The following is a 12,282-nucleotide window of genomic DNA, read 5'->3' as shown; positions in this document are numbered from 1 at the left end:
AAAATGTATCTCCATTCAAGAGCTCAAATTACACATTTGGTGTATTATTAATTTTTCAAGCTATCCAATGCACTTCCACTGAATTTTATATTTGTTTATCCTATAAATAATCTGTTAATCTTACCAGCAAACTTCATTCAATGCTTCTTTCTGTTGGTGCGTGAATACACTCTTGTAGTGTGTGTCTTAAATATACATCCATATTGCTACCCAGCCTAATGTCTGGCTCCTCATGGACTACAAATGTGTATGATGACATTGTCAGCATTGCCACATCACAACTCTGCCTTTCTCTCTTATCCCACATTGTTATGCATTACTGCAACCCCCTCCAGCCAGTGGTTTATTTTGGTTATGTGCTGCCCTAGGCAAGACTAAACTCAGGCACCCCCAATCTAAATTTGCCCCACCTCTTCCTGTTTAAGATATTTTGCGTAGGCTGTCAGTCGCTGGATACAACGCGCATGCTGTATCCAGCTTCTGACAGGTTGCGCTATTAGCAATGCAGAATACCACAAGCAGTAAAGAATAATATAAATCTACATCGTCTGTGTTGCTCGGTGGTGGTCTGATATCCCCAGGGTTTCAGGAGGCTGTGCAGGGTCTCAGGTGAGCTGTGCAGGCTCTTAAGTAAGCTGTGCAAGCTCTTAGGTGGCTGTTTTGCATCTCAGGTGGGCTGTGTAGGCTCTGATGTGGGCTGTGTAGGCTCTCAGGTGGGCAGTACGGGGTCTTAGGAGGGCTGTGTGCAGTCTCACTAGTCACCAGGGCTGTGTGCAGTGTCCCCAGGGCTGTGCAGCATTTCACCAGGGCAGTGTGTGATGTCACCAGGGCTGTGGGGTCTCACCAGAGCTGTGTGGGGTGTCACCAAGACTGTGGGGTCTCACCACGGTTGTTTGCGGGTTCACCACGGCCATGTGTGGTGTCCCCAGGGCTGTGCGTGGTGTCACTAGGGCTGTAGGATCTCACCAGGGCTGTGTGCAGTGTCACTAGGGCTGTGCAGTCTCACCAGGGCTGTATGCGGTGTCACTAAGGCTGTGTGGTGTCACCAAGACTGTGGGGTCTCACCAGGGCCATGTGTGGTGTCACCAGGGCTGTGTGCGGTGTCACCAGGGCTGTGTGTTGTCTCACTAAGGCTGTGTGCATTCTCATAATGGTTGTGCGGGTGGTAGGGTCTCCCCATGGCAGGTGCGGTTGGCGGGGTCTCCACATGGCAATTGTGGCAGGCAGGAGGATGAAAGAGGAGGAGGAGATGTGCGGACTGGCACTGTAAGTAGCACCACAAGGTCCCCAGAATGCTGCCCTGAAGTCCCCAGCAAGTGCAGGACCTTAGGACAACCACTTGTGTTTAAAAATGTAAAGCATCAGTATCGGCGCTTAGGAAGGGGGCAGTTTCGCGAGTAACGATAATGGTATCGATGTCAATACCAGTAATGGCAGGTCTTTCTCACTGGTAAGGGGATGGCGTTTTTTGCTGCCCCTCTGGAAAGTGTCACCAAAGTCAAATGTCTTGTTTGCCTTGCGGCAGATACGCCTCTGCCTCCACCTGTCAAGTTTCAGTTCTGTATATATAGCAAACTTTTATGGGAAATGTAGTTTTAGACTACATGTGGTGCTGCAAAACAAGCTGATGTTGCGGGGTCATGTTGCGAAACTCATGTAGAGCATAAGTAAAAGGAAAGCGGCAGCTGATGAACAGCTTGCATTGCAATGCTAGGAAGGTTTTCTCTTTTTTAACAGAAACTTTTTATTACATTTTGCAATAGGTATTGGATTGTTTCTATTCAAAATCATTTCTACAAACACTATTAATCAATTCAAACTTTTTCATTTTTGCATTTCTTGTTTATTGGTATTAATAATATTAAAAAACTTTCTTCAATTTATAAAAATGTTCATTTTGCTTTCAAAAGCTGCTGTCAGTTGATTCTTCAGCACCATGTCTTCTCTCTCTCCCTTTGTTTACAGTTCTTGCAAGGTCCTTCTTTGGGTGTCCACGTTACTGCCTGTGTAACGTTCACACTTCTTATTGGCTGTCCAGTGGAGGGGTCCTCTCAGGATCTAGAAGAGAGGAATGACATCATCACAAGGGGGTGGTAGGAGACCGGCTGGCAAGGGATCATCTGCAGCAAAGAGGCACCTGAAGGGGAGTTGTTAGGCGAGTATTGCTTTAGCTTCACAAGTTAAACCCTGCAGGATTCATTGGGGGGTGGAAGAGACAAATGGGCATGTCATATTTTGCCCGGAGAGGGGCTTTAAAAGTACCCCTGATCAAACTTTTTTTTGCTCTTGTTTTGGAGAAAACAGAGAATATAAAATATTATTCAAAAATGTTTGTGATTCAAAGACAGTGGGTGCAGAGAAGTGAAGATGGCTGCACATATACTGTAAGTGGTAAGGAGGGCAGAGAGCATTAATTGCAGTGGTAGAGAGTAGGGTAAACCAGGACCAGGCTGTCCAGAAATGATGACTATAGATGTGAAATTATTTGGAAGACGGTACTGCCAATTACTCTGCTACATGATTCTTACATGAACATTTAGATTTGCGCAGGTTAAGCATGTATTCTTATGCACTCTGCAGCACAATCATGTCATACCTCTCTGAACAATAGAACACATCTAGCAAAATCCATTCTAAATTGTCAGCCCAGCCCATGCCTGCAGAGGTCAGGAGGAGTTTATAAATATGATAATTTCCAATAGTAAGTCCAACTGTAATCTCCCTCAACAATCTCATGTATATGGGTATCTCTCGTTGTTGAGGATGAGATATTATTATAAGGGATGCACTGATACCGGTTTTCCGGTATTGAGTACGAGTACCAATATTTATATATCGGTACTTCCGCTAGCATGGAGCCGGCTGGCGCGTAGTGACACTTCTTGATTGCCCGGGAAGCCAGCTCCATGCTGTTTTGCTGACTCGATGCTGATTGCCTGGGAAGCCGGCTTCCCAGCCAATAAGCATGGAGTCGGCTTCCCAAGCAATCAGGAAGCCGGGAGGCTTGTTTAGCTGGCTCGATATTGATTGGCCAGGAAGCCATCTTGCCAGCCAAGCATCATCAAAATGGCTTCCTGACCAATCAGGAATCCATGAGGCGGGTCATTACCTGCCACCTAGCTTCCTGATTGGCCGGGATGCCGACTCCATGATGTTTGGCTAGATCGATGCTGATTGGCCAGGAAGCAGGAAGCAGATATCTGCTTCATCAGTTTCTTTTGGGTCCCTAGGTGATATTAGGGATCTGAAAGACTCCTGATATCTCCATGAAGAGGACCTGTCACATCCTATTAGCTATTACATAGGGGGCTTCTTATCCCCCTATGTGATAGCAATACAGTTAAGTGTGAAAAAAATTAAAGCACAAACACGCATACTGGGAGGATGACAGGAGTGAAGTTGACTACACAAAGACAGGTATCCATAAGGAATGTGCACATAACATTCCTCTTGATAAAGGCAAGGGATGGAGGTGAAGTCATTCAGCCAAAAACAAAACAATAATACAAAAAGACTGGGTCTTCTGTCCCCTATGATCCTGGTGTCCCCACTGCAAATCAGCCAGAGGGAGGGCATGTGAGTTTTTGCGTTCCTCTGTATAGAAGGATGCTTTTCCACCCCTGCCCCTAGTGACGGTCCCCAGAGGAAGCACATTAGCGAAATGCGTCGGTAAAAAGACCTCTAAACGCATGCCATTTGAGAACTACTGCTTTAACTGCTAAAGAATAATGAAATTAACTATGGATAATACACTTGGTTTTGACACTACACACTACACTACATGTAGCACAGGAGCGGAACTGAGCATTTTGGCCCCTAGACTTTTCAAGCATTTTTTAGGCACTACTATTGCTACTAAAGTCCATGAGGCCTAAATAGTCATTTCTGCCTGAAAAGAAGCTAATATCATTTTTCGAGCCATTGGCGTTCTGCTACAAGTGACATAAAAAACAATGGGATTGCTCTTGTTAAGCATTATAGCACTTAGGCAATCGAGCAGCAAAATGCTGAGGTGCAGTGGCGGACTGACAAAACCCGGGGCCCCCGGGCAATACGAGATTATGGGGCCCCTTTTGCTTCGTCCATATACAGGCCACATCCGGCCACAAGCCCCACCCATCCACAAGGCCCACCCACTTATACATTCTTGTGTTGCAGAAATGATTTATCTTCACAATTTTCAAAATAGCACGTCTATTCACTAAAAAGTGAACTGCAGGGGAATTGGTAGAAGAATTTCAAAATCTACATCAATATTGGCAATTTGGAAAATTAGCTAATTGGAAGAATTTAATTCTACCACTTATCCTGGGTGAATTGCAGGAGAATAATACCACTGCTAGAGGACTACAAATCCCAGCAAATACATGATACAGCAATGCAGAATACCATAAGCTATACAGGACTACAAATCCCAGCAATACTTTATACAGCAATACGGACAAGTGTATGAATTTGCTACATACTCTGCTGCCGCTCAGCTCCAGGGTGCCGGCCTAATGTCACGGGCGGAGGGTCTAAGCAGGAACAGATGCGAAGGGTCCCAGCAGGGGAAGATGTGGAGGGTCTCAGCAGGGGATGATGCAAACGGTCTAAATAGGGGCAGATGCAGAAGGTCTCACAGAGCAGATGCGGAGAAACTGCAGCAGGCCAGATGCAGAGGATTACAGCAGGGCAGATGTGAAGGATCGCAGCAGGGGCAAGATGTGGAGAATCAGCAGGGGCAGATGTGAAGGATCAGCAGGGGCAGATGTGAAGGATCAGCAGGGACAGATGTGGAGGATCAGCTGGGGAGATGTGCAAGTGGTGGAAATGTGCGCCCAGTGCTGTAAACCGGTGGACTCGGCTGCTGTGAGGTCCCCAGCAAGAGCGGGACCTGACGGCAGCCAAATCTATTTAATAATTTAAAGAGCCATGCCACCTCCAATGGGGCTTTTTGCTGTGTTTGTTACACGTATATGAACCCATTGAAATCAATGGGGACGCATGGCAAACGTGGCACACAAATGTGCACAAAAATGTGCGAACGAGACGTGCGTTCCTGCCACGAGCAGGTGTGAGCCGGGCTTTAAGATGACTGAGCCATCAACTGAGTGCCACTACATCATACTTCCATTAGATTTGGAAAGCCAATAAAGAGAACCTAGGTAACCCTGGGTATGCACTTTAGTTTTCACATCTATAGGCGCTGTTGCCTCATTGCAAACGTACATGCCCGCATTAGCATGAAATTCCTGTGAGATTTTGGTGGTTATCTTGGGCATATTTGTGATATAAACAGAGCAGTCTATGCCACAGGGAGACCCTGTTCAGAATTAGGGTTTGGATTGGTGTCATTAGCTAGACAAAGCTATGACTGGCAATTCTGCGTGACGGGCCCTCTCCTGGCCGCGGGCCCTTGGAGCCCAAATGATCAGTCCGCCTCAGTGAGGTGTGAACTGGACCTTAGAGTTTATTGAAACCTATGAGCAGAAGTCCTAAAGGGGGGGTCCTCTGAACAGAAAACAGCAGGGCTCAAACCTATGTGTCTAATCATGGGGAAGAATTAGAACCCCTGTTGGAGATTCCCCTTAGTTCCAGTCCCGGTTATAACAGTTTGACCAAACAGGAAGTGAAGGAAAATCTACAACAGCAACACAGATAAAGCTCTTTTTTTTGTCAGGTAGAGGAAAGCTAAAACCCCTATCAGCATTTAATTGTTGTCTGTGTTGCTGGTACAGATTTTCTGTAGGACATAATCATAAAAACTCAAAGGAAAATAAATGAGCACAAAATAGATTCCACCTAAAAGAGAATACTCGTCTGTCATTATGGGTAACTTCTAGCTTCTTTTTAACAGCAACACATTAGTATTTATTCATTTAGCACAGTAATTCCTTCCTACACAGTCCTAAGCACTTTTGTCATTACCTACCTGAACTCGTACATGAAGAAGTGGAATACATTGTAAGTGTTTACTTCAACATTTTAAATGGTATATTAGGGTTCAATATCACTTTGATCAGACCTTGGATGCTTGCTTATTTTACAAATAATATAATCTATAACCAATAGCACCATCTACAGTCAAAAATAAGGCATTGTGTTTTGCATTTTTGGGGGCGGAATTTAAATGATTAGGGCTGATCTAAAAAGAGACTGCCAGCACAAAGTGTACGTAGGACCTTACAGGAAGGTTCTCCTACAAATGATTTAAAGCCGAACTCCACCTATTAAGTAATTGTAAAAATTCAGTGGTCCGGATGTTTAAAAATAAAAAGGTAACTCTGCAATACTCATCTCCACACCAGAGCTGTTGCCCACAGACTCACCGCTTCTTATCCTGGCTGCTACACCCCTTCCAAAATGAATGACACCCAGTGTCATCCAACCTACTTCCTGTGCAGTCCTCAGCATCATGCTGGCTGGAGCTCACAGTACTCCTGGACAACATGGCACCTGTACATCATTACATGAGCACAGCACTGTCTAGGACAGCGGTCGCCAACTGGTGGTCCACGAGAAAATTTTGGTGGTCCCTGAGCCTCTCTGATGCCATGCAGGCTGGGCCGCCATTGAAGCGGCACGGAGGCTCCGGGGCTGCCTCTCACTGACTCAAGCAGCAGCTGTCACAAGGAAAGCGCGCCTCTCAGTAGAGTGCAGGCTCTGCAGGAGGCGGGACATCTCGTCAGTACCCGGACTGAGCAGGCTGCGGGACATAGAAAAAGTGGGGAGAAGCCAGGAAATAGTGGCTCAGTGTGGGGGAAGGGGAGGCACAGGGCTGGTTGGGGGCAGTGCTGAAGCTAGAGGGGGCATGTGCCCCAGGCGCCGCCAGCCGGGCCAGTGGCAGAATCGATAAGGGGGAAACAATTAATATTATTACTGGGCCGGGGCGGGCGGCGCCGCACCCTCTCTCCCTCCCTCCACCAGCACTGCCACTCCTGCTGGCACACCCGCACCTATGTTGTGATGTTTGGGGATATTAGCATATATGGTGAGTGCTTAAGAATGCAGTCTACTCGCAATATCTTCTGTTTAAGGGCTCGGTAGCCCACTTTTATTCAAAACAAAGTTCATATATCCATCTTGGATACCGTCGCAAGGGTTGTTCAACATAACATTCTTGCAAGGCTTCAAAACAACACAATAGCAGCCTCCTGGCTTCCACTTTAAACAGTAGCACTTCTGACCCACTGGTCCTCTTTGAAGTGCTGATACTGGTGGCCCCTCAGGCTCACGGCTCTTCTAGCCACACCAGTTCTCTCCCAGCCTCCCTGGCTATCTTAGTGTGCCTCAAGCACACTCACCACCTGACTCCTCTCTGACTTCTGGGGATGTTCTCCTGACACCTGAACACTGTCTGTTCCTCTTTCCCAGCAGGAGCTCATTCCCCTAGCCAGCATCCTTTTCTTAATGGCTGTGCACACCTTTGCAATTATCGAGTGCTGGCCACTCCTAAAGCCTTGACCCAGGACTAGGGATCTCATCTTTCCTCCAGAATCACCTTGAAACCTCCCAGTTCCAGGATCCCAAGCATTATTTACACTGAACTAAATACTGTGAGGGGAATTCATAAAAATTGGAGCAGACAAAATCTGGAGCAGATTTGCACTGCAACCAATCAGCTTCTATCTTTAATTTTCAAATCTCAACTGAGCAAACTGAGAGAAGCTGATTGGTTGCCATGGGCAACTGCACCCGTTTCTGTCTGCTCCAGTTTTGATAAATACCTCCTCGAGTGTGTAAAGGGATGTACAGGGGTTCAGACAGTGCCACATCCTAATATATGTAGGTAAGAGAGAACATCAAAACAAACTGACTTTTTAGGCACCACCATGACCACGTAACCACTTCCAGCGGGTTCAGGTAAATGTACGTCCTCCGCTGGAAATGGTTATACTAACAACACGATTTACAATACTTGTTTTTATATTATAGTATATGCCCATAAGCTCCTAAAGAAGCGGTGGTGACCGTGAAACGCGTGCACCTCCCCATGCAAATATATATATAATTACCATTGATATATACTAATGGCATCTGCATATAGATTTATACATTAACAACTAGGTTAATTATCATATTTCATATTGAGGAGGTGCAGGTTCATGTGAGGCATATAAGTCAATAGTTTTATGAACAAGAGTATATATGTTGATGATTTTAGTTTCATTATGTGATTTTCACAACAAATGTACACAATAAAATATTTTTTCTAAATACAAATTTACGTGGTCTTGGTGGTGCCTAAAAAGTCTGTGATTGTTTAGCTGTTCTCTCTTACCTAAATACTGTGTGTGGCTGAAAGGCATCTGGTAAAACAGTCTGAGCCTGCTTCCAGTATATGCTGCACACATATGCCGCAAGTGACAGTCTCAGTGACCACATAAACGTCAGCACAAGAGATCATTTAAAAAAAAATAATGAATCTCTAACATTACATATGATTGACTACACCCAGAATATGGACTGCTAACACTTTGTCTGAGCCTACCCTGAACCCTGTCATGTCAACAGTTGGGGACTACTTAGCAACCAGCAGCTTTTGAGATAATAAACACCTTGGTCAAGACTCAAGAGTATGTGCAGCACAAATTACAGAGTGCAGTGGTCAGGAGTATGTAACATACAACATGATAGCTTCCATACACAGGGTTCTCTGCAATGCGGCCTGCAAGGACCAGAAATTGAGAGATGGAGCTGTGGAAGCTGGCAACCGCTGGAAGATCTAATGAATGGAAGAGGAGGGCATAATGTAGGTGGCCCCAGCGAGTTCCTCAGCAACAGGCAGGGGTTTACTAATTCTTGCATAGATTGGGGTTACTGCTGGGGGTTCTACATGGGGGCTGGTAGTGGCACTATAGGGGGGCTGACTGTGGCTGTGTGAAGGAAGAAGGAATTTGAGAATGGGAAGAAAAAGCCTTACCACAATAACTACCCTTGTTCCCACCCACCTTAACTCTGAAGTTTGCCACCAAAGTGGTTGTCAGGTGCTGGAACAAGTTTAAACAGTGGCAGGCAGAGAGACTACAAGTCCCGGCTGCCACTGCGGCAAAGGGACTTGAAGTTCTCAATGGAGTTCATTACCTCTATGGTATGGTGACATTACCTCTCTTATAATTCACACTTCCTCCCATCCCTGTAATTAAAAGTCCATACATCAGTAGGGGCAGAGGCTGGGAGGAAGAGTCTGCAGGAGTCAAAGCATTGCACCCACGATCCATTGATGGTGGTTGCAATGCTTTCCTGGCTCCAATGCAAAAAATAATAAATGCATATTTTTTCTCAAATGAATGTGTGGGCATTTATTTATTTTTGTTGTAAATTATGAACTTTGCATTTCACCTCAAACATTACTTTTATCATTGATCAAACATCAAATACAACCAGCTGATGCGCACACTGGCATCTGACATTTGTGATCTTTAAGGCTTGCTTAACAGTTATTTATTAACTGAATGTTCCAAGAAAACATGAACACAGAGCTCAGTTGTTGCTACATCGAGTCTTGCTTACTTTTAGGATGTGATTCTGTAGAGTTTATTTTATTTGAACTGCTTGCTCTTGATAATTTGTGTTTTTAAACTGAAAATATTAATGCACATAACTAAGGCAGGCAGTGCTTCATTCTACACATTCCTTGCAGGCAGCAAATTGAAATGTGCATCTATGTATTATAGTACAATACAGGTAGCCCTCAAATTACACAAGGGTTAGGTTCTTGACGGATGGTTGCAAATAGAAATGTATGTAAATTAAAACCCAGTATATAATTTAACCCCTTCATGACTGAACTTGTTTTTAGTTTCTGTTCGTTAATGACTGAAATAATTATATATAATACCTAGAATTCCAAAATACGTTTTAAAATGATTAACTGTATTTACTTGACTTCTATGCTGTTTGGTTGCTTCTGTTTTGTATGACTTTTCTGCTTCTACCTTATGGCTAAATGTAGAAAACAACTACCCGCCCGGCACCCAGAACTTCATGTCCTGGTAGTCGGGCAATAGGAATTTCACACCCCTGCCGCCCCTCTGCTCCCTGCTGCCCGAGGTTGGGCCTTGGTTGGCCTTGTGGGAAATCCGACCCTCGGAGGAGCACAGGGGGACAGTTGGAGATATGGAGGAGCACAGGGGGACAGTTGGAGATATGGAGGAGCACAGAGGTACACTTGGAGATATGGAGGAGCACAGAGGTACACTTGGAGATATGGAGGAGCACAGGGGTACACTTGGAGATATGGAGGAGCACAGGGGTACACTTGGAGATATGGAGGAGCACAGGGGTACACTTGGAGTGTGTCTAACCCCCAAAACAAAGTGTGTCTAACCCCCAAAACAAACGTTTTAATTTATATTCACCTGGTGATCCTGTCGGTAACACATTTTCGTCCTAGAGCGACCAAGGTCATTCACTGTAATGCATTTACAAAGCAGCAGGATGCTCTCCTGATTTGGTCCTCTCGTCATTCCTATAGCATAGGTGAACTTGTGAGAGTTGATAACATTGTTTGAGATTTCAATGGGAATGAAGTTACTAAGACAATCGTCTAGCAATAGCGTCTACCAAGCTCACCTGTGACACTCTTCAGCAAGAAAATTCTTTGCAAGCCCAGCTATATCTACTCTGGCAGGCAGCTAAAATCCTGGGCCTTCAGGATATGTCTCAGGCAAGGCCCAAGTAGACATCCATCTTGGCATACATTCTCTCTGGACAGAAGGCCAGGAGGTGAAGAGCACTTTGGAAAGGTGCCCCAAATATTTATTATCTTCCAAAACCATACCTCTGAACAAGGACCTCAGGGACTGGTTGGGCAAGACAAATATTCATAATTTAGTGATTTTGTCACAGTTCAGCTGCAGACTTGCAGCTGAGCTGTTACTTGTAGTTCTACAAGTATATACAGACCTCTTACCCCTGGTTCTTCAGGCATGCAGGGCTGTGCTGTTGCTTGTAGTCCTGACTCACTCTTGCACCAGTCTGGCAGCTTTAGGCGTCGGCCGACCTCTCCTGCCGTTTCTCATGCAACTTCTCGGCCAATCAGTGCAGTCTGATTCTGGCCAATCCTGTGGATCCTCCCTCTTGCTGTCTCTTTTTAAACCCAGGGCAGCGCATGGAACTCTGCCCGAGCAATGCTTTCCTAAGCTAGAAGCTGAGCCCCCTGTTTGTGATTGAACCTGAATGCCTTGAAGCTTTTCTGTGTACTGACCTTTGGCTTGTCCCTGGAGATTCCAGTCTTCTGTCTGTCCCTATCCTTTGTCTATTCCCTGGAAATCCAAGTCTTCAGATTGTCCCTGGAAGTCCTGGTCCTCTGTCTGTCACTGACCTTTGTTTTGTCGCTTGTATGTGTGTCTGCAACCTGTCCAGAACTCTGGCCTTGTCAAGCATTCTTGGCTGTTAGGTGAGTTGGGTGAACCTAGGGATTGTGATCTGGGATCAGCATGCAGCCAAGCCCATCTCCATCATCGGGAGCTCTGGTGAACCCCGGCTGGCCCTTAGATTCCACATCCTGGGGGAACCCATGCCACCTACCTAGTATTGCAGCACCCTGCCCAGTACCTTGATCTACCAGCCTATTCTGTCTTCCACCACCTCCTTCAGTTCCCCTGCTCTGTTCCCTGCTTGCACTACAGCTCTGTGATTTGTCAGCCTACAGTGCTTGCACCCTTTTTCTCTAAGTATCCCTGCTAGGGCAGTCGATAGGGTCCACATAATATGATTTTTTCCCCCACACTGATTATTGGAACTTCCTTCACAGTAACAAGCAGAAGCAATCACACCACTGAGCTTAGGGAAGGCCTACAGAGCCTAGAAAAGGGTAAACAGAACTAAGGCTGGTTACAGCCTAACAATAAACACACTAAATTTAATCAGAACCACTGCTTGTGGCACACAGGAAGATTGCTGAGCAATGGGAATGAGCTTTCGAGTTCAGGTGGATCATGATTTTAAACCAAACGCTACCTTTCACAGTTTGAGAAGTTGGCAAACTATTACCGATAATGCTCTTTCTGGGCTCTGAACTGTGGTTAGGTGGCTTGAAAGGGCCAGTCATGGGGTTTTGCCAATGTGCCAGTCCCCTCCAAATAAAAGTCAGTGTTCCCAAGAGCCTTTGTTCAGTGTGTGTTGCAACAGATATAGAGTAGTTAGGGAAAGCTCACAGAAGGAAGGAAAGTTAGATATTCATGTTGTGCTCAGTGCTCATTGCTAAAAAAAATGTCTTCACATCACTGGCGGAACTACCAGGGTCGCAGTGGTCGCAATTGCGACCGGGCCCTGGCGTTCCGCCACTTGGGGGGG

The 12,282-nt window shown here is 45.7% G+C and overlaps 1 protein-coding gene across 1 annotated transcript in view; it reads right to left on the bottom strand.

Annotated features, from left to right (window-relative positions):
• The window catches only part of LOC108795774 (fetuin-B-like), a 31,239-nt gene extending 20,788 nt beyond the window's left edge, over positions 1 to 10,451 (bottom strand). Inside the window, exons 1-2 of the mRNA XM_018567076.1 lie at positions 10,344 to 10,451; positions 1,964 to 2,058 (exon numbers count right to left, since the gene is read on the bottom strand). Of these exons, the coding sequence (XP_018422578.1) occupies positions 1,964 to 2,058; positions 10,344 to 10,451 (203 nt within the window). The remainder of the gene's footprint in view (positions 1 to 1,963; positions 2,059 to 10,343) is intronic.
• Between the last annotated feature and the right edge of the window lie 1,831 nt (positions 10,452 to 12,282).

Source organism: Nanorana parkeri, unplaced genomic scaffold, assembly GCF_000935625.1.
Source record: "Nanorana parkeri isolate BGI_ZX_2015 unplaced genomic scaffold, ASM93562v1 scaffold29, whole genome shotgun sequence".
In the NCBI taxonomy this organism is placed as follows: Eukaryota; Metazoa; Chordata; class Amphibia; order Anura; family Dicroglossidae; genus Nanorana; species Nanorana parkeri.
This window is presented reverse-complemented; position numbering and strand designations above follow the sequence as displayed.